The 21,288-nt window shown below is 42.0% G+C and overlaps 1 protein-coding gene across 2 annotated transcripts in view; it reads right to left on the bottom strand.

Moving 5' to 3' along the window:
* Positions 1-21,288, bottom strand: part of LOC121006025 (protein-glutamine gamma-glutamyltransferase 6-like) — an 80,635-nt gene that overhangs the window by 49,057 nt on the left and 10,290 nt on the right. For both annotated transcript variants that reach the window (XM_040438909.1, XM_040438910.1), the window contains 2 exons: positions 2,641-2,814; positions 1,183-1,407 (listed from right to left, as the gene is read on the bottom strand). In XM_040438909.1, the coding sequence (XP_040294843.1) occupies positions 1,183-1,407; positions 2,641-2,814 (399 nt within the window). The remainder of the gene's footprint in view (positions 1-1,182; positions 1,408-2,640; positions 2,815-21,288) is intronic.

Here is a 21,288-nt window from a genome sequence, read left to right as displayed (position 1 = left end):
ATATAACAAGACAACAAAAAAACAAACAAAGCCGCGCTGTAATTGGTGGCTATGGGATACAGAGAGAGATATTCTTTTAGACAGTTTCATAAATCTCCCGATTCAAGTCACCAAGCACATCAATGACTCGAATAGTAGAATTCATCTATATGTGGAGACATTGAAGTGGATGTCCCTATGATAAGACAGAAGGCACAGCACATGAACGTTGACAAGAGGCCACGGTTACGGCGACCGGTTGTGTCAGGCACAAGTCAGATCGTGATGCAATTTATGACAATATAAAATTGCTGACATAATAATAAGTAGAAGTCTCCCATAGCTTTTTTATTAGTAAAACATAATTATGAAGAAATGCTTGGTTCCATACAGTCTATTGGCAGCAGATATTATATTCTTATTGCCCTGCCCTTTATGCTACCTGGTGTGAAGTTGCCACTTGCTTGTAGCTCCAGGCATATAGCTCACTTTAAATGGCAGGCTTGGCAAACTGGCTTTGATACCTTATGCATGGAATCTGGCTTACTTCCTAATGGGTGAATTCGGTCATGGCTTAACCTCATCTGTTAGGGTAAGACAACACGGTCATGTTTCTGCATGCAGTTTTGGAAGCCAAAATCAGGAGTGGATCATAAAAGGAGAGAATAAAGGACAGATACGACCAGTTGCATACATAGAGAAGTAAGGGCCGCATAGCAAGGATCAAACCAGGCCTCCCACACTGGACAGAAGGGTTTCCGCCTAATCCCTTTTCAATGACCCTTGGGCCATTTTTCCACTGCTTCATTTGCTAAAAATTGTTCCTTTAGAAGGTAGAGTCCTGACCAAGTTTTCACCTCCGGTAGAAGAGGAAATAATCCCAACTAAGACTGGGCCCCCTCTTGCCCCGGGCCCCATAGCAGTCGCATGGTCTCCCGCTATGGTTGTTACGCCCCTGGACACGACTTCTTTTTTAAATTCACTTCTGGTTTTGGCTTCCAAAACTACATCAGGAAACCTGACCGTGTGGTCGTACCCTTATAAGTAGGGACCATAGAAATGAACACCTGGAGATATGATTGACCGGACTAATCTAATCTCAACTATCATTATTCTTTTATGGACATAAATACATTTGTGTAACAATGGTACCATATTTATCTTATTATATCAGCGTAATATATAGAAGATGAAACACAATACCTTTAACCCAAGGGTTAAACAGCACATACACATTTCCCAGGCTTTTTGAAGTGTTACTCCCTCCACTGGAGAAACTGATGGTCATAGTATAACACCCAATGACTGCATTAACTGGGGAGTTGAGTTTGACTATCAAGGTGTTACTTTTCTGCGTACAGCTTGCACTCCAAGTTGCTCCATCGCCTTGACTTGGGATCTGAATTGGTAAATCAATATTTATAGATCCTAGAAATAAAGGGTTAGAGAAATATGAGAAAAATATAGTTAATGAACTATAGTTCGTGTGTGGTTTAAATTATGTAACCTCCCACCTATAGTTCATGTGTAGGTTTAAATCTTTACATATAATGTTTATACATAGGTCATTATCTTCTTTGTGTAGTACCACGTCATTACCTTCAATGGGTAGACTATAAACCACTATCTTCAGTGTATAGACCCAAGCCAATATCTTCCACATGTAGGGTGAAAACCTTACCTTCAATATGTAGACCCAGACCATTGCTTTGCATGTGTAGTCCAAAGCCATTACCTTTAATGGGTAAACTATAAACCATTATATTCTATGTAGAGACCCAAACCAATATCCTCCATGCATAGGGTGAAACACTTACCTTCAATGTATAGACCCATACCATTGCCTGCTATGTGTAGTCCCAAGTCATTACCTTCAATGGGTAGACTATAAACCACTATCTTCAGTGTATAGACCCAAGCCAATATCTTCCACATGTAGGGTGAAACCCTTACCTTCAATATGTAGACCCAGACCATTGTTTTGTATGTGTAGTCCAAAGCCATTACCTTTAATGGGTAAACTATAAACCATTATATTCTATGTAGAGACCCAAACCAATATCCTCCATGCGTAGGGTGAAACACCTTCAATGTATAGACCCATACCATTGCCTGCTATGTGTAGTCCCAAGTCATTACCTCCCATGGCCAGACTATAAACCTTTTATCTTCAGAGTATGGACCAAGTCATTATTTTCCATGTGGAGACATAAGTCATTACCTTTAAGCTGTAGACTCAGGCCAATTCTTTCAATGTGTAAACTCATGCCATTATCCAGTGTGTCGACCAAAGCCATTAACTAATATGTACACTCAAGCCATCGCAAGCCAAATGTAGGTTCAAACAATTACTTTCAATGAGTATACCTAGGCCGTAATCTTCAATGTGTAGTCCTAAGCCATTACCAAATGTGTAGACCAAAGTTATTAACTAATATGTACACTCAAGCCATTACCTTCTGTGTGTAGATCCAAGCCATTACCCAAGCCATTACCTTCAATATGTAGATGCAGGTCACTACTTCTTTGTGATGACCCAAGCAATACCTTCAATGTGTACACCCAGGCCAAATGAATATAAATGCTGACTGATGATAAAGCTGATGTTTGCATTATAGTATCAGCATTCTTTAAAAATCAGTGCCAAAATGTTATTTTTACCTGTACTTATGTTTAATTTGAGATTGTCGGAAGTCTGTGCAGGCTTGTTGAATGTGAGATTCATGGTGAACGTTTGACCTCTCCTCACAATGAGTTCTTTGCTCATATAGCTGATGGTACGGTGTGCAGTTGCATTAGTGCTTTGCTGGAGATCTATGCTTTCCAGCTGTATTGCTAAGCAAAAAAAAAGAACAGTTTTATGTAACATCATAAAGACTAAGGGGGTCATTTATTATTAGATATACACAATTTTTTGGTATATATCTGTCGCTGATTTGGGGATTTCCGGCCCATCTCATTTATCATTTTCTACGCCTTAGGATGCTGGCGCCTCTACATAACTTAGGCGCATCATGCTCCAGTGCAAGGGGTATTGAGACCGGTGTCTAAAACACTGGTCTTAATAAATGACCCCATAAACATCTAAATAGAGTTTCAGAAGTTCTGCTAGACATTAAAAGGGCAGTCCCATGAAAAAATAAATTCAACATTTTTGAAAACCAGCTTGCGGATCTGAATGCCTTCGTAGTTGCATGCAATAGTATAGCCACTAAGTTGCTCAATAAAATCCGTTTATGTGTTTCTGTCTACCTCGCTGCGGAGGTCGCACATGCTCAGTTCCATCCTTCAACTACCACAAGCCCTATCTAATGTTAGAAGCTGTGACAGTTACAGGTAGAGAACTGCAGCAGAAAGGACATGCTTCCATAAGAAAGGACATACCCCCTGAGCTGTGATAGAGAGAAAGAGAGAGAGAGAGAGCTGCAGCAGAATGGACACCCCCCCTGAGAAAGGGCATGGCCCTCTACTGTCAGCCTGAAATAAATCTAACAGAGCAATTGGAGCTATAGATGGAGAGATCTTTGGATCCATGTTAGGTACAGGGCTTGTTCTAGCTTTGTTATAAGAGATAGTTGTGTACTGTATGATGTCTGATTTTCATATTTTTTTTTTACATTAGTCATGGGATAACCCCTTTAAATGTAGCATCCACCTTCCTACCATAAAGTCTAAAAGCAATGCCAAATAGTAAAAGATTATCTTCAAACACCCTACAAAATGTGGTGTCTAATATATAAACTTCTGTAAATAAATATTCCTAGATCTGATATAAGATAATTTCTCTACTAGCAACATTGATGGAAAACAGTTAAAGGGGATGTGAAAGAATGGGGGTGCTTTTGGCAACCCCTCCCCTCCCCCCCTCCCACAGACACTTGGCCAGACTCGGCTCCCTGCTCCTTCTCCTCCAGGCCTGGGATGCTCCTCTGGGCTCCCTCACTGAAAACATCCAGTTTGACGTCACCTGCAGCCAGCTCCCCTGACATCATGACAAATGGTCACGTGACACAAGGGGATCGTATCACTGTCACGGGAATGTTTTTAGGAAGGGAGCCCAGAGGAGCATCCTAGGCCTGGAGGAGAAGGAGCAGGGAGCCAGTGTCATGAACCAGGTAAGTAAAATTCGCTTTACAGGTCCGGCCAAGTGTAGGAGTTTGCCTACGCCCCACCTTCCCCCCATTCTTGCACAACCCCTTTACGCTTACACACGTACAAAATGTTTTTCCTGGTTGGATGTGGACCACTGGAATCTTGCTGCCTCATTATAGCACAATATTAGTACTTTTGTCAGATAGCAGTATCATCAGGGAAACCAGTTGGGACTATTAGTGGCCCTATTTAAAACAAAGCAGCTGGTGCAACCAATGTACTCCCCCCACCTACAGCTTTCTTAGTAAGGGACATACTATGGCCATGTGATCACATCTGGTCCATTATTTTGGTTGAAGTGTTTGGTTAGCTTTACTCATCAATATTTGAAAGCCAAAACAGGACTCCAAAACACAAAAGAAGCACAACTCTGTTTTATATACTTTTCTCTGTAGATTCCACTCCTGCTTTTGGCTTACAAACACAGATACAAACTATGTACCAAATACTGACCGTCCAAAAGTTGCATAAATAATAGTAAATCCTGGTTCTTACAAATAACACTTACTTTTTGTTTTGAAACATTTTAAGAAAATATATATTTTTCATATCCAAGACATATTTTGGATCCAATCTTGCAAGCTAAAGTTTACTGGCACATATTTAGTACCCCAGAAGGGGCACTACCATTCTCTATTTTTACACCTAGCCACTGTCTCTAATGGCTAGCAGAGAATGTCATCTGTATTTAATTCCAGGTCCTCTGATACTGTGCCTTAATAATATTGTTATGCAACTGTTATTACATATAATGTGCCTGGTTGTCCAGCAAGTGGCAGTGTATCTGACAGAGAGTACCTTTAGATAGAATGGAACTTGGAACAGAGTGGGTTTGTCCTGTTAGGGAGGGGTTGCAGGGAGTTGAGTGGAGAAGTTGAGAGAGTGAAGCAGCATGGTGTGGTGAGGGTGCGTTTTCTACTCACTGCTGCAGGAGCTTTGGAAAGTAGCTCAGAGAGCAGCCCACTCCTGATATATAAAAGTACTTAGTACCTGGGAGAGGGAAAATGGTGCCAAAGACACCCTACTCAGCAAAATGGATGACAGGATGCCTCATTCTCATAAGAGACAGTAACTGAAGCTGATAGGAACTAGACTGTAATCAGAGATTAGCACAGCAGAGACAGATAAAGCAAAGTATTCAGGTTTACCTGTCTTAGCCTGCTGGAACCAAGAGAAAGATTCATTGCAAGTTTATTCAATTAAAAACTGTTACATTTTACCAAGTATGGACTCTACTTATTCCACCAACTACAACTCCTTTGTTGCTATGGAGCCTAACCCCGGGGAGCAACAGTATCCAGGTAGGAGCACCATAGCACAAACTATTAAGGCCACATCACCACTCAGCATTCTTAACACTGGGACCCGATCGGCTCTGGGGGGTGGCCTGTCGCACCTCCCCTTACCCTGTCCTATCATATACCCGGAATTTACATAAAACCAGTTCTGTATAATTTATTTAAATATAAATGATACAATGTCTACCCTTGATTTACTGCTTGTCATGGACTTGTAGGCACTCTCTTTACCACAATGGATCCACAGTATGGCTCCACACAGCATCCGTGTGCCCATTTTCTTTTTAGCAGAAGAAACATTTATAATGTATAGTGAACCAGTAGGTGCAAGTGGTAATGGTAGACACGTTTAATACAAGAATAATTCCATTTTTACCTTACATGAAAAAGTCTTTTAATTGCAAATGTCTGTGAAGTTTTTTGAGTACTATTCAGTCATTTCTTAGGTGTCAGGCACATGAAAGAATCATGTGGGTCCATAATATATAGCCATATACACACACTCAAGTCAACTTATTATGACCACTTCCTACTTTTGGCAGGGTGTAGCTCATGAAGGAAGTCACATGTGGTGAGCTGGCTTGGTGGGTATATTAGGTGGGCAATAGGCTGTCTGCTCACACATTGCCATCATGGGTAAAAGGGGCGATTTATCAGAGTTGCAAAAGGGGATGATTATTGGCTTTTGGGCCAAGGTTGGCAGTATTTCTGAAACTTCACAGTTTGTGAACTTTTCATGTGCTTCTGTGGTGAAAGTGTATGAAATACATGTGTATATATTGCGACACAGTGAGGGGAATGGTCTGGGAAAACAGGCATTTTCTTCTCAGCGTGTGCTGCTGGGCTGATTTGCAGCCAAGTGGGGTCAAATAACGGACTGGATTTTAATTGCCGGTCTGGATTTTTGGCAGCACCTGGCTGTCCTTAAATAGGCAGCTGGGCTCAGCAGCAGGATCTCTGTGTTGGGATGTGAGGCTTGGTGCCAGGTTGAGGGCTGAGACCCATGGGCCGAGGAAACAGGCCCCCTAAAGCCTGCCGTAGACTGCTGGAGGCAGAACTGACATCAAGGTGACTTGTTTTATATGAACTTTCCAATTTGTGTGATGTAACACGTAGATGAACTTTCAATTGTGCGTGAAGTAAACACCAAGACTGCAAAGTAACGCATTGTTTTGTGCATTTGCCTCAAGTGTGAATAAATACTGAAGTTTTGCGTTAAGAACTTGTCTTTTGCCTCTGTACTGCGCCTGCTTACCCTATCTACCACAGCGAAAACCCACTATATATATATATATATATAAAATTGGAGTCCTACAGACATAATTATTTTACTACGGCTCCACCAACTTGTATTGAGACAATAACACTTAGGAAAGTATGTCTTAGATATATCTGTTAGGAAAGTTATAACCAATATAGTTGACATTTCCTATAGATATGTCTTAGATATATCTGTTAGGAAAGTATGTCTTAGATATATCTGTTAGGAAAGTTATAACCAATATAGTTGACATTTCCTATAGATATGTCTTAGATATATCTGTTAGGAAAGTATGTCTTAGATATATCTGTTAGGAAAGTTATAACCAATATAGTTGACATTTCCTATAGATATGTCTTAGATATATCTGTTAGGAAAGTATGTCTTAGATATATCTGTTAGGAAAGTTATAACCAATATAGTTGACATTTCCTATAGATATGTCTTAGATATATCTGTTAGGAAAGTATGTCTTAGATATATCTGTTAGGAAAGTTATAACCAATATAGTTGACATTTCCTATAGATATGTCTTAGATATATCTGTTAGGAAAGTATGTCTTAGATATATCTGTTAGGAAAGTTATAACCAATATAGTTGACATTTCCTATAGATATGTCTTAGATATATCTGTTAGGAAAGTATGTCTTAGATATATCTGTTAGGAAAGTTATAACCAATATAGTTGACATTTCCTATAGAAATTTTTTCCTTCCCCAACATGGGTCAAAAAGAGACTCCCTTTAAAAGTGCCGGCATTTGGGCATACACAGCTATATTATGCAGTAATGGGAGTTAGCTGTGTTATGTTTTCACCTGTCATAGAATGGAATGTACTTGTGTTATTGTAATTAAAAAGAGTAACAAAGCTTATTTGTCATTTATCTTCTATGTTTGATGCAAGTTCACCATAGAGAGGCTCTTTGTGTCACATCAAAAAATGGGAGAGCTGTTTGGGTCTAAGGCTAAGTTCACACGAACGTGTGTGATCTGTGGCCGTATTGCGGGCCGCAATACACGGCCACAGTTCCGTGTGAATTCCGCATCACGGATGCGGACCCATTCACTTCAATGGGTCCGCTAATCCGGAATCTCGGAACGGCCGCACGGGACGGGACCCCTCGGAAGCACTACGGAGTGCCTCCGTGGGGTTACGTCCCGTACTTCCGTTCCGCTAAAAGATAGAACAAGTCCTATCTTTTAGCGGAACGGCCGGATCGCGGACCCATTAAAGTGAATGGTTCCGCGATCCGATGTGGCTGACCTACGGCCGGCGATCGTGCATTGCGGCCCGCTATTTGCGGGCTGCAGCACAGGCACGGGTCACACACGTTCGTGTGAACTCGGACTAAGTAATATTTTCAAGCATCTCCAGATAAAAACTATGACTGGTAGTGCCTTTCTCTTTTTTCTATTGAAACACTTTGCCATACTAAACTTTACATATTTATGTATATTGGTTACATTTGGTATTAGAAATTAACATTTATAAAATATGATTAGCTATATAGACTGAGATAGAGAATGGCATGAGATGACTGCTGCCATCATTTCTGTCAGCACACTACCAGTCACGTCTTGTCTGAAAGACTTGTTGATAGAAAAACACTTTAATAACAGCAACAACCTATTAGTTAGAAATTCTGTTGCTGCAATATTAATCAGATTTTTAACCCCTTAAGGACTCAGCCCTATTTCACCTTAAAGGGATTCTGTCACCAGGTTTGACCCCTGTCAGCTAAACATATGCTGATGTTCAGGGCGTCTTCACGATTCCTAATGTGGGCTTATAAATGTCATCTGTGGGCTTATTTAGCTAAAAAACAGCTATTACTAACCCGACAGTAAAACAAATAAGGTGCCCAAGGGGATGTTAATTAACCCCTGCTGTAAGATCTCGCACATACAGGGGTTGAGCGAAGTGCCGGCGCATGCGCACTTCGCTGTAAGAAGCCAAATGGAGAAGTCCGCACGGGCGCATCAGGCAGAGCCCTGTGCGCAAGCGCGAGATCTTACAGCAGAAGGAGGGGGGAGGGAGGGAGAGCTAGAGGCGGCACAGAGGATTAGGAGGCGGCGCAGAAGTCCGGAAAGGCGGCGCTGGGCACGAACGGCGGTGGGTGCGGCCGGCACATTGCATCCATTAACATCCCCTTGGGCACCTTATTTGTTTGACTGACAGGTTAGTAATAGCTGTTTTTTAGCTAAATAAGCCCATAGATTAAATTTTTTGCAAATATGACCAGTGTCACTTTAAGTGCTGATAACTTTAAAACGCTTTGACTTATCCAGGCCATTCTGAGATTGTTTTTTCATCACATATTGTACTTCATGAAACTGGTAAAATGAAGTCAAAAAATGTATTTTTTTTGCATAAAAAAATACCTAATTTACCAAAAATTTTGAAAAATTTGCAAATTTCAAAGTTTCAGTTTCTCTACTTCTGTAATACATAGTAATACCCCCATAAATTGTGATGACTTTACATTCCCCATATGTCTACTTCATGTTTGAATTATTTTGGGAATGATATTTTATTTTTTGGGGATGTTACAAGGCTTAGAAGTTTAGAAGCAAATCTTGAAATTTTTCAGAAATTTACAAAAAAAACAATTTTTAGGGACCACTACAGCTCTGAAGTCACTTTGCAAGGCTTACATAATAGAAACCACCCAAAAATGAGGATGAAATGGGGATGAAATTTGAGAATTTAATTTTTTTGCCTAATTTTCCATTTTAACCCATTTTTTCCACTAACAATTATTGTCCTGGCTCTGCCGTTTACAGAAACACCCCATATGTGGCCGTAAACTACTGTACGGCCACACAGCGGGGCGTAGAGTGAAAGGTGCGCCGTTTGGTTTTTGAAGGCATATTTTGCTGGACTGGTTTATTTACACCATGTCCCATTTGAAGCCCCCCTGATGCACCCCTAGAGTAGAAACTCCATAAAAGTGACCCCATTCTATAAACTACACCCCTCAAGGTATTCAAAACTGATTTTACAAACTTTGTTAACCCTTTAGGTGTTCCACAAGAATTAATGGAAAATAGAGATACAATTTCAAAATTTCACTTTTTTGGCAGATATTCAATTTTAATAATTTTTTCCCAGTTACAAAGCAAGGGTTAACAGCCAAACCAAACTCAATATTTATGGCCCTGATTCTGTAGTTTACAGAAACACCCCATATGTGGTCGTAAACCGCTGTACAGGCACACGGCAGAGCGCAGAAGGAAAGGAATGCAATACGGTTTTTGGAAGGCAGGTTTTGCTGGACTGGTTTTTTCGACACCCATGTCCCATTTGAAGCCCCCCTGATGCACCCCTAGAGTAGAAACTCCAAAAAAGTGGCCCCATTTTAGAAACTACGGGATAGGGTAGCAGTATTGTTGGTACTAGTTTAGGATACATATGATTTTTGGTTGATCTATATTACACGTTTTGTGAGGCAAGATAACAAGAAATAGCTGTTTGGCACCGTTTTTATTTTTTGTTATTTACAACATTCATCTGACAGATTAGGCTACTTTCCCACTTGCGTTAGGAGCGGATCCGTCTGGTGTCTGTATAGACGGATCTACTCCTATAATGCAAACGCTTGCATCCGTTCAGAACGGATCCATCTGCATAACTTTATTTCAGATCAGATTTTTCACTTCGTGAATACTCAGATCTGACAGTATATTCTAACACAGAGGCGTTCCCATGGTGATGGGGATGCTTCAAGTTAGAATATACTAAAAGAACTGTGTACATGACTGCCCCCTGCTGCCTGGCAGGTGCTGCCAGGCAGCAGGGGGCAGACCCCCCCTCCCCCTCCTCCCTGTATTTAACTCACTGGTGGCCAGTGCGGCCCCCCTCCCTCCCCTGTTTTTAACTCATTGGTGGCCAGTGCGGCCCCCCTCCCTCCCCTGTTTTTAACTCATTGGTGGCCAGTGCGGCCGGCCCCCCTCCCCCCCCTGTTTTTAACTCATTGGTGGCCAGTGCGGCCGGCCCCCCTCCCTCCCCCCCTGATTTTAACTCATTGGTGGCCAGTGCGTCCGGCCCCCCCTCCACCCCCCCTGCTTTTAACTCATTGGTGGCCAGTGCGGCCGGCCCCCCTCCACCCCCGCTGTTTTTAACTCATTGGTGGCCAGTGCAACCGGCCCCCCTCCATCCCCCCCCTGTTTTTAACTCATTGGTGGCCAGTGCGGCCGGCCCCCTCGCCCTCCCCCCTAATTAAAATGACCGACCCCCATCATTGGTGGCAGCGGAGAGTTCCGATCGGAGTCCCAGTTTAATCGCTCTGACTCTGATCGGTAACCATGGCAACCAGGACGCTACTGCATTCCTGGCTGCCATGGTTAGTTAGCAATTTTAGAAGCATTATACTTACCTGTGATGTCTGTGACCGGCCGGGCGCTCCTCCTACTGGTAAGTGAAAGGTCTGTGCTATAAGCAATGCGCCGCACAGACCTTTCATTTACCAGTAGGAGGAGGGCACGGCCGGTCACAGACATCGCAGGTAAGTATAATACTTCTAAAATTGATAAGTAACCATGGCAGCCAGGACTGCAGTAGCGTCTTGGCTGCCATGGTAACCGATCGGAGCCCCAGCGATTAAACTGGGAATCCGATCGGAACTCTCCGCTGACACCAATGATGGGGTGTCGGTCATTTTAATTAGGGGGGGAAGGGGGGCCGGCTGCACTGGCCACCAATGAGTTAAAAACAGGGGGGGGAGGGGGGGGGCGCACTGGCCACCAATGAGTTAAATACAGGCAGCAGGGGGCAGTCATGTGCACAGTTCTTTTAGTATATTCTAACTTGAAGCGTCCCCATCACCATGGGAACGCCTCTGTGTTAGAATATACTGTCGGATCTGAGTTTCACGATCTAACTCAAATCCGATGGTATATTCTAACATAGAGGCGTTCCCATGGTGATGGGGACGCTTCAAGTTAAAATATACCATCGGATTGGAGAAAACTCTGATCTGATGGTATATCTGACTTTACATAGAAAGTCAATGGGGGACGGATCCGTTTGCAATTGCACCATATTGTGTCAACGTCAAACGGATCCGTCCCCATTGACTTGCATTGTAAGTCTGGACAGATCCGTTTGGCTCCGCACGGCCAGGCGGACACCAAAACGCTGCAAGCTGCGTTCGGGTGTCCGCCTGCTGAGCGGAATGGAGGCCAAACGGTGCCAAACTGATGCATTCTGAGCGGATCCGCATCCACTCAGAATGCATTGGGGCTGTACGGATCCGTTCGGGGCCGCTTGTGAGAGCCTTCAAACGGAGCTAACAGGCGGAAACCCCGAACGCAAGTGTGAAAGTAGCCTTAGATCATGTGATATTTTTATAGACCAGGTTGTCACGGATGTGGCGATACCTAATATGCATACTTTTTTTTTTATTTATGTAAGTTTTACACAATGATTTCATTTTTGAAGCAAAAAAAATCATGTTTTAGTGTTTCCATAGTCTGAGAGCCATAATTCTTTCAGTTTTTGGGCGATTACCTTGGGTAGGAAATGATTTTTCCGGGATGAGATGACGGTTTTATTGGCACTATTTTGGGGTGCATGTGACTTTTTGATCGCTTGCTATTAGGCCCCTTTCACACGGGCGAGTATTCCGCGCGGATGCGATGCGTGAGGTGAACGCATTGCACCCGCACTGAATACCGACCCATTCATTTCTATGGGGCTGTTCACATGAGCGGTGATTTTCACGCATCACTTGTGCGTTGCGTGAAAATCGCAGCATACTCTATATTCTGCGTTTTTCACGCAACGCAGGCCCCATAGAAGTGAATGGGGTTGCGTGAAAATCGCAAGCATCCGCAAGCAAGTGCGGATGCGGTGTGATTTTCACGCATGGTTGCTAGGTGACAGTCTATTCACTGTATTATTTTCCCTTATAACATGGTTATAAGGGAAAATAATAGCATTCTGAATACAGAATGCTTAGTAGGTGATCAATTGAGGGTTAAAAAAAAATAAAAAGATTAACTCACCTTCTCCTCTTGTTTGCGTAGTTCCCGGTCTCTTCTTTACTTCTTAAAAGATTAACTATCGGCTAGGACCTGTGGTGACGTCAGATCACATGCTCCAATCACATGGTGCATCACCACGGTGATGGACCATGTGATTGGAGCATGTGATCTGACGTCACCAAAGGTCCTTTAGCCCACAGATCATCATTAAAGAAGTAAAGAAGAGACCGGGAACTACGCGAACAAGAGGAGAAGGTGAGTTAATTTTTTTAATTTTTTTTAACCCTCAATTGATCACCTACTAAGCATTCTGTATTCAGAATGCTATTATTTTCCCTTATAACCATGTTATAAGGGAAAATAATAACATCTACACAACACCTAACCCAAGCCCGAACTTCTGTGAAGAAGTTTGGGTTTGGGTACCAAACATGCGTGATTTTTCTCACGAGAGTGCAAAACGCATTACAATGTTTTGCACTCGCGTGGAAAAATCACGGGTGTTCCCGCAACGCACCCGCACATTTTCCCACAACGCCCGTGTGAAAGAGGCCTTACACTTTTTGTGATGTAAGGTGACAAAAAATGGTTTATTTAGCACAGTTTTTATTTTAAAAATTTTACGGTGTTCATCTGAGGTCATGTGATATTTTTATAGAGCCGGTCGATATGGACGCGGCGATACCTAATATGTATACTTTTTTTTTATTTATGTGAGTTTTACACAATGATTTCATTTTTGAAGCAAAAAAAATAATGTTTTAGTGTTTCCATAGTCTGAGAGCCATATTTTTTTCAGTTTTTGGGCGATTACCTTGGGTAGGATATGATTTTTGCGGGACTAAATGACAGTTTGATTGGCACTATTTTGGGGTGCGTGTGACTTTTTGATCGCTTGCTATTACACTTTTTGTGATGTAAGGTGACAAAAAATGGTTTATTTAGCACAGTTTTTATTTTTAATTTTTTACAGTGTTCATCTGAGAGGTTAGGTCATGTGATATTTTTATAGAGCCGGTCGATACGAACGCGGCGATACCAAATATGTATACTTTTTTGAAATTTATATTAGTTTTACACAATAACAGCTTTTTTCATACAAAAAAAATGTTTTAGTGTCTCCATATTCTGTTTGTGTTTTCAGAGGTCTTACCTTATGTTACATTTTCTTCATGCTCCACATTGATACTCTTATATGCTGGTTTTTATTGTATGTGCCTATGGTGGGGCAACTCAGTGGACCTGTATGTGCTGGTTACATAATATTGATTGCATACCGCACTTTGTTCTAATTGTATACAATTTTTTAATGTGTCTGTTGGTGTGTCTAATAAACTTTATATATTTTTGATACTGACTTATTGTCGGATGTGCATTTATGGGGTGGTTCTTATGACCCTCTCTTGGGTTAGGTTTCATTGTCCATATTCTGAGCCATATTTTTTTTCTATTTGTTGGGCGATTGTCTCAGGTAGGGGCTCATTTTTTGCAGGATGAGGTGACAGTTAGATTGGTACTATTTTGGTGGGCAAACGCCTTTTTGATCGCTTGCTGTTGTACTTTTTGTGATGTAAGGTGACAAAAAAATGGTTTATTGAGCACAGTTTTAAATTTTTATTTTTTACGGTGTTCATCTGAGGGGTTAGGTCATGTGATATGTTTATAGAGCCGGTCGATACGGACGCGGCGATACCTAATATGTATACTTTTTTTCACCCCTATTTTTTACCAATTTGTTTTAACTTTATTTGTGGAAAATGACGTTTTTGTTTATTTTTACTTGAAACTTAATTTTTTGGGGGAAAACTTTATTTTTTCAACTTTTTTTTCACTTTATTTTTTGTACCACTTTGGGACTTGAACTTTTGGGGGTATATTCCTTTACAATGCATTCCAATACTTCTGAATTGGAATGCATTGGCTGTATGAGTTATACTATGTGTATTACTTATACAGCTTCCAGGGCCTGTGAGATCCAGGGGCTGGATCTCACAGGCTCTTCACCGGAAGGCAGCGCAGATGCCTCAGGAAGGCATCCCGCTGCCTTCCATGCCATCGGGTCCCCCCCACAGCCCCATGGGGACCCGATGGCACCACCGCCGCACCAGGTAAAAGCCACAAACCGCAGGTCTGAATTAACCTGCGGTTTGCGGCGATCGCCGACACGGGGGGGTCACGGGACCCCCCCGCGCATTTAGCCGTGGTGCCTGCTCAATGATTTGAGCAGGCACTGTGTTCCGATCGGAACAACACATGGGTACGTCATGGATCCTTAAAGGGAACCTGTCATGTGGATATTTGATTATAATCTAACTAATTATATACAATCATTAACTACTAAAAAGTGCCTTAGATGTATTCACTTACTGGTGTGACAGATGGTTACCTCATAATATACACACAAAGATGCCACATGCCGCATGCTAATGAGCTGATTTGAGTCCAGCGTATATTTAATTCAGAGCTATAGCCACTCCCCTGCCCACCTGCTGCTGATTCATATGGAAAATAACTGTCAATCAGCAGCAGGTAGGCAGGGAGAGTCAGGAGCTCAATATTCATGACTCATCATTATCAGCTGGAGCTTTTCAATACAAGATGTTGGCAGATTGACTGGGTCAATTAAAGAAAGTGACCCAGCATTTTGCAAAGAGAATCAGTCACTTATTTATGTTGCCCTTAGTTAGGACACCATAAAACTGGTGACAGGTTCCCTTTAAGGACTCGGGAAACATGCCGTACCGGTGCGTCATGCGTCCCTAAGGGGTTAAACTAATAATACAAAGAATTAAATGTTACCATGTTTTTTTGAACACACCATGTAAACATTCACAGTGCAGGTGGAAAAACTATGTGAACCCTTGGATTTAATAACTGGTTGAACCTCCTTTGGCAGCAATAACTTCAAACAAACGTTTCCTGTTGTTGCAGATCAGACGTGCACAACGGTAAGGAGTAATTCTTGACCATTCCTCTTTACAGAACTGTTTCAGTTCAGCAATATTCTTGGGATGTCTGGTGTGAATTGCTTTCTTGAGGTCATGCCACAGAATCTCAATCAGGTTGAGGTCAGGACTCTGACTGGGCCACTCCAGAAGGCGTATTTTCTTCTGTTTAAGCCATTCTGTTGTTGATTTACTTCTATGCTTTGGGTCGTTGTCTTGTTGCAACACCCATCTTCTGTTGAGCTTCAGCTGGTGGACAGATGGCCTTAAGTTCTCCTGCAAAATGTCTTGATAAACTTGGGAATTCGTTTTTCCTTCGATGATAGCAATCTGTCCAGGCCCTGACACAGCAAAACAGCCCCAAACCATGATGGGATGAGGTTTTGATGTTGGTGTGCTGTGCCTCTTTTTCTTCACACATAGTGTTGCATGTTTCTTCCAAACAACTCAACTTTGGTTTCATCTGTCCACAGAATATTTTGCCAGTACTGCTGTGGAACATCCAGGTGCTCTTGTGCAAACTGTAAACGTGCAGCAATGGGTTTTTTTGGACAGCAGTGGCTTCCTCCGTGGTATCCTCCCATGATATCCATTCTTGTTTAGTGTTTTACGTATCGTAGATTCGCTAACAAGGATGTTAGCATATGCCAGAGACTTTTGTAAGTCTTTAGCTGACACTCTAGGATTCTTTATGCAAGTCAACAATTCTTAATCGTCGGTCTTCTGAGAGCTCTTTTGTGTGAGGCATCATTCACATCAGGCAATGCTTATTGTGATAAGCAAACCCAGAACTGGCGTGTGTATTTTTATAGGTCAGGGCAGCTGTAACCAACACCTCCAATCTCATCTCATTGATTGGACTCCAGTTGGCTGACACCTCACTCCAATTAGCTCTTGGAGATGTCATTATTCTAGGGGTTCACATACTTTTTCCACCTGCACTGTGAATGTTTACATGGTATGTTCAATAAAAACATGGTAACATTTAATTCTTTGTGTGTTATTAGTTTAAGCAGACTGTGATTGTCTATTGTTGTGACTTAGATGAAGATCGGATCACATTTTATGACCAATTTGTGCAGAAATCCATATCATTCCAAAGGGTTCACATACTTTTTCTTGCAACTGTAGAATACATTAGGATAGGTTTCAAACCCTTTAACTTTTTTTCACATTTTATGTTGCGGCCTTGTGCTAAAATAAAAAAAAAATCTAGTTTTTCCCCATACTGCACTCCATGCTCCATAATGAGAAAGTGAAAACAGAATGTTAGAATTTTTTGCTAATTCATTAAAAAGGGAAAACTCAAATCTTGCATTGGCATAAGTATTCAGACTCTGTACATACAGTAGTACTTAATTGAAGCACTTTTGGCAGCGATTACAGCTCCAGTCTTCTTCTTGGGTATGATACCACAAGGTTGGCACAACTGTGTAGTACCCCAGTGGAGTAGTGCAAAAGGTTATTTATTGCTACAGCACTTAACCTACTGTTATTTAGCGCAATGTTGTGATTTTTTATTATATAAGCCCCATTGTAAGTGTTGTTTATTATTCGAGGTGTAAGGGCAATAAACCCAGGCTCACCCCGTTTTATTTAGTTAGAGGAGTCTAGTCTTAGGAGAGCTACAAGGCAGACGTTTGTGATAGAAGCTTTGCAGACAAGGTCCCAGAGATCTCAGAGACTTCAATTTATAAAAGAACAGCTCTAATTCTAAAGTAATTCTGAGAAGGAGAACAGACATCTTGAGGTCTAGAATCTGCAAAACCTTGCGAAATAACAACAGCAAGGTGCAGACTCTTTATAGCAAGGGACCTTACTGCTCTGGGAGGCATACATTGCTCCAGCACCTGCCACACATTGATATGAGCTGTCCATTTGTGTCTTAATCTGCACCCCTCAGTTCAGGAATTGCAGTAGGAGTTATGGACCTAGTTGCGTGCCCATGGTTATTTGGAAATTGTTACTGCAAATAGTATATATATATATATATATATATATATATATATATATAGAGAAAGGGAGATTGGTAGTACTATTTCCTCCATCATTGTGTTTCCCATATGCTGCCATTGTCGAACTTGCTGCTCTGTAAGATACTTCTGAACTGCTACTTGTACTACAACACTCATCATCTACTCATTAAAGAGACTTTATTTATTGCAACCCACAAGTCTGATTATTGTCTCCGTACTACACTGGGCCTGCATCCACCCTCCTGCCTGGCACCCTAACCAAACATCTGCCTGGCCACTCTGCCAAAAAGCCCAGATTGGTAGAGCGCTGCAGTGATGGTTGATCTTCTGGAAGCTTCTCCCTTCTGCACACAGCATCTTTGGAGCTCAGCCAGGCAGGGGTGTTGCTAGGTCAAAACATTTGGGGCCTGGGCCAGGCCCCGAATGTACTGCCTGCCTGTTAGATATAACTGAATTGCCATCCTCAGGACAGCAATACAAATGAATCTAATGCACTGCAAGAGCTGAAGGACCTGTGATGACATCACAGGTCATGTGATCAGTTTTAAATGCAGTAGCTGAAAAGGGATGATGTCACCATCATGTGACCAGTGCAGGAGAGGATGGCTCAGCAGTGAAGATAAAGCCCTGGGAAGAGGCTGAGGTGAGGTCTGCTACATGAGGAGAGGTAAGTGAAGATTACTCAGTGTGAGAGGCAGAGCAATGTTGGGAGTTGTAGTTATTTAACTAGGACTGTATGTTAGGGCTGAAGAGAGGGATGTTATTTACATGGGACAGTGAGGTGAAGAAAGGTTAATTACATTTCTATGTTAAGGGGTAATGTTATTTATATGGAACTGCATGTTGAAGGAAACTGTGGGAGGGAGTGATATTATTTACATGGGACTGTATGTTAAGGGATAATGTTATTTATATGGTACTGCATGTTGAAGGCAGCTGTGGGAGGGAGTGATATTATCTACATGGGATTGAATGTTAAGGGGTAATGTTATTTACATGGGACTGCATGTTGGAGGTGGCTGGGGAGGGGGTGATGTTATTTATATGGGACTGAATATTGAGGAGGGGAGGTTATTTACATGGGACTGTATTTTGGAAGGGGCAGGAGAGATGGTGTGATGTTATTTACATGGGACTGTATTTTGGAGGGGGCTGTAGATAGAAAGGGATGTTATTTACAGTACATGGGACTGTATATTGGAGGGGGCTGGAGAGATGGTGTGATGGTATTTATATGGGAATTATAATTTCTGAGGACACTAAATGGACACTAAAATGGAGGCACTGCAGGCAGCATTATAAATACTTGGAGCGCTTCAGGGCGAGCATTATAACAGTAGCGGGCGATATAAATACTGGGGGCACTGTGGGGGAATTTTAAATCCAGGGGACATTAGGCGTTCTTATTACTACTGGGGGCTCTATAGGAGGGACTTATAGATCCACATTATTTCTACTAAGAGCAACATGGAGGGCCTTATTACTACTGAAGGTCTGTAGAGAGCTTTATTACCACTGGGGGGGACAATAGGGGGCCTTATTTCTACTGGGGGCTCTGTAAGGGCATTATTAATACTGGAGGGCTCTTCTACTAATGGAGGCACTCTTGGGGAGCGTTATCACGGTCGGGGTCACTTTAGAGGGCAGTATTACTAATGAGGGCACTCATGTGGAGCATTATCACTGTTGGGTCCAGTAGGGGGCAGTATTACTAAGGAGAGCATTCTGGAAAGGAATTACTATTGGTGGGACTATGAGGAGCACTATTACTGTGGGGAAGATTATCTATATGGCACTCATTTTTCTTCAGGATAGTATTTGGGGGTGCAGAAAAGTAAGGAAGCTAAGATATCCGTGTGTCAGAGAAGTTGTACAGACTGAATGGAGAAGATGATGACAGAGGAAACGTCACCTGGGAGGAACTGGATGTGAGAGGTATGTGCTGCTATATAGCAAGTACAGTAGAATGTCTTCAGTGCTAGTGTTTACGGGGGCGGGGGAGGGAATAATATGCGGTTGTTCAACTTAAAGAATTGGCCCATTTGCATTGCTGCTTGGGCCCCAGATCTTTTGAGACCCTAGCAATGCCCCTGCAGCAAGGTGACCATTGGATCTTGTTCACCTCTCTTACCAAGGTCCTTCTTCCCTGATAACTTAGTTTGGTGGGACAGCCAGCTCTAGGAAGGGTCCTGGTTGTTCCAAACCTTTTCAGTTTAAAAATAATGGAGGCCACTGTGCTCTTGGGAACTTTCAGTTCAGCAAAATTTTTATACCCTTCTCCAGATCTGTGTTTCCATATAATAATCATGCCTCTGAGCTCTACAATCACTCAAAGACAATCACAGAGTTGTCCCTTAGGCACTCCTGTGTTGTCTTGGTTGTGTGCTTAGGGTTATTGGGGGCGAGTTATAAAAACTGGCTTAGTTACCCCTAACAACCAATTAGATTCCAGCTTCGTTTTCCAAAGAAGCTCTGAAACATGAAAGGTGGAATCTGATTGGTTGCAATGGGCAACTAAGCCAGTTTTCCTTTACACAAGTTTTGATAAATCTCCCCCATTGTCTTGTTGAAAGGTAAAACTGTGGCCCAGTTTGAGGTCCAGAGCTCTTTGCTTTACTTAGCTTTTTCTCAACATTGACCTCTTAATTTTGAAAATTATGGAGGCCACTGTGCTCCTGGGAACTTTCAGTGCAGTAGAATTTTTCTTTTTACCCTTCTCCATATCGGTTTCCAAATAATCATGTCTCTGAGCTCTACAGGCAGTTCTTTCCTCCTCATAGGTTGGTTTTGCTCTGATATGTATTGACCTTATATAGACTAGACTGTGTCTTTCCAAATAATGTCCAATCAACTGGGTTTACCACAGATGGACTCCAATCAACGTTCAGAAACATCTCAAAGATGATCAACAGAAATGGCAGGCATTCAGAGCTAAATTTCAAGTGTCATAGCAAAGGGTCTGAATATTTATGTTCATGTGAAATTTTCATTTTTCCTTTTTAATAAATTTGCAAAAACTTCTAAAATTCTGTTTTCACTCATTAAGGTGTATTGAGTGGAGACTGATCCGGAAAAACGTAATTTTTATTTTATTTTAGCACAAGGCTGCAACATAGGAAAATGTGAAAAAAGAGGAAGGGTCTGCAGAATTTCCAAATGCATTGTATATTTATAGTCCATAGGGAAGTAGAGAAGATTACTAATTGGGGGGTCTACAGTTACAGTTGCCGCATGTAAACTAAATGGAAGCATGGACGAAACTATATCCATAGCAGCCATATCATTTGCTATGTTTTTTTTTTTTTTTACCTTTTGTGGGGAATAATAATATGGTGGCTTTTTGCCATAATATGGGTTTTCTGATATATGGTGCTATTATACATACTTTTAATTATAGCCATTTATGCTGCTGTTTTAATTTTCTCACACTAGGTGGTGAAGGCCCATTGTCTTTTGCTATGGGGCCCGATGTTACTCCAGTGAAGGACACCATGCACATCTGTAACAGCAGCAGCTGTGCGCCGCTGTTCCCCTGCTTACCACCGCGGTCCCGGGCACCGTGCTCAGTGGTGATCTATGGCCATTCACTGCTGCAGTCCTGGGCTCTGTCTGTGTAGGTGCTGTTATTCTGGGATCCGCTCCACAGTTTCCTCTCAGCCCTGGCCACAGCATGCTAACTGCTTGTTTCTTG

Source organism: Bufo bufo, chromosome 6 (assembly GCF_905171765.1).
Source record: "Bufo bufo chromosome 6, aBufBuf1.1, whole genome shotgun sequence".
In the NCBI taxonomy this organism is placed as follows: domain Eukaryota; kingdom Metazoa; phylum Chordata; class Amphibia; order Anura; family Bufonidae; genus Bufo; species Bufo bufo.
Note: the sequence above shows the minus strand (reverse complement) of the source record. Positions and strands in the feature narration are given on the sequence as shown.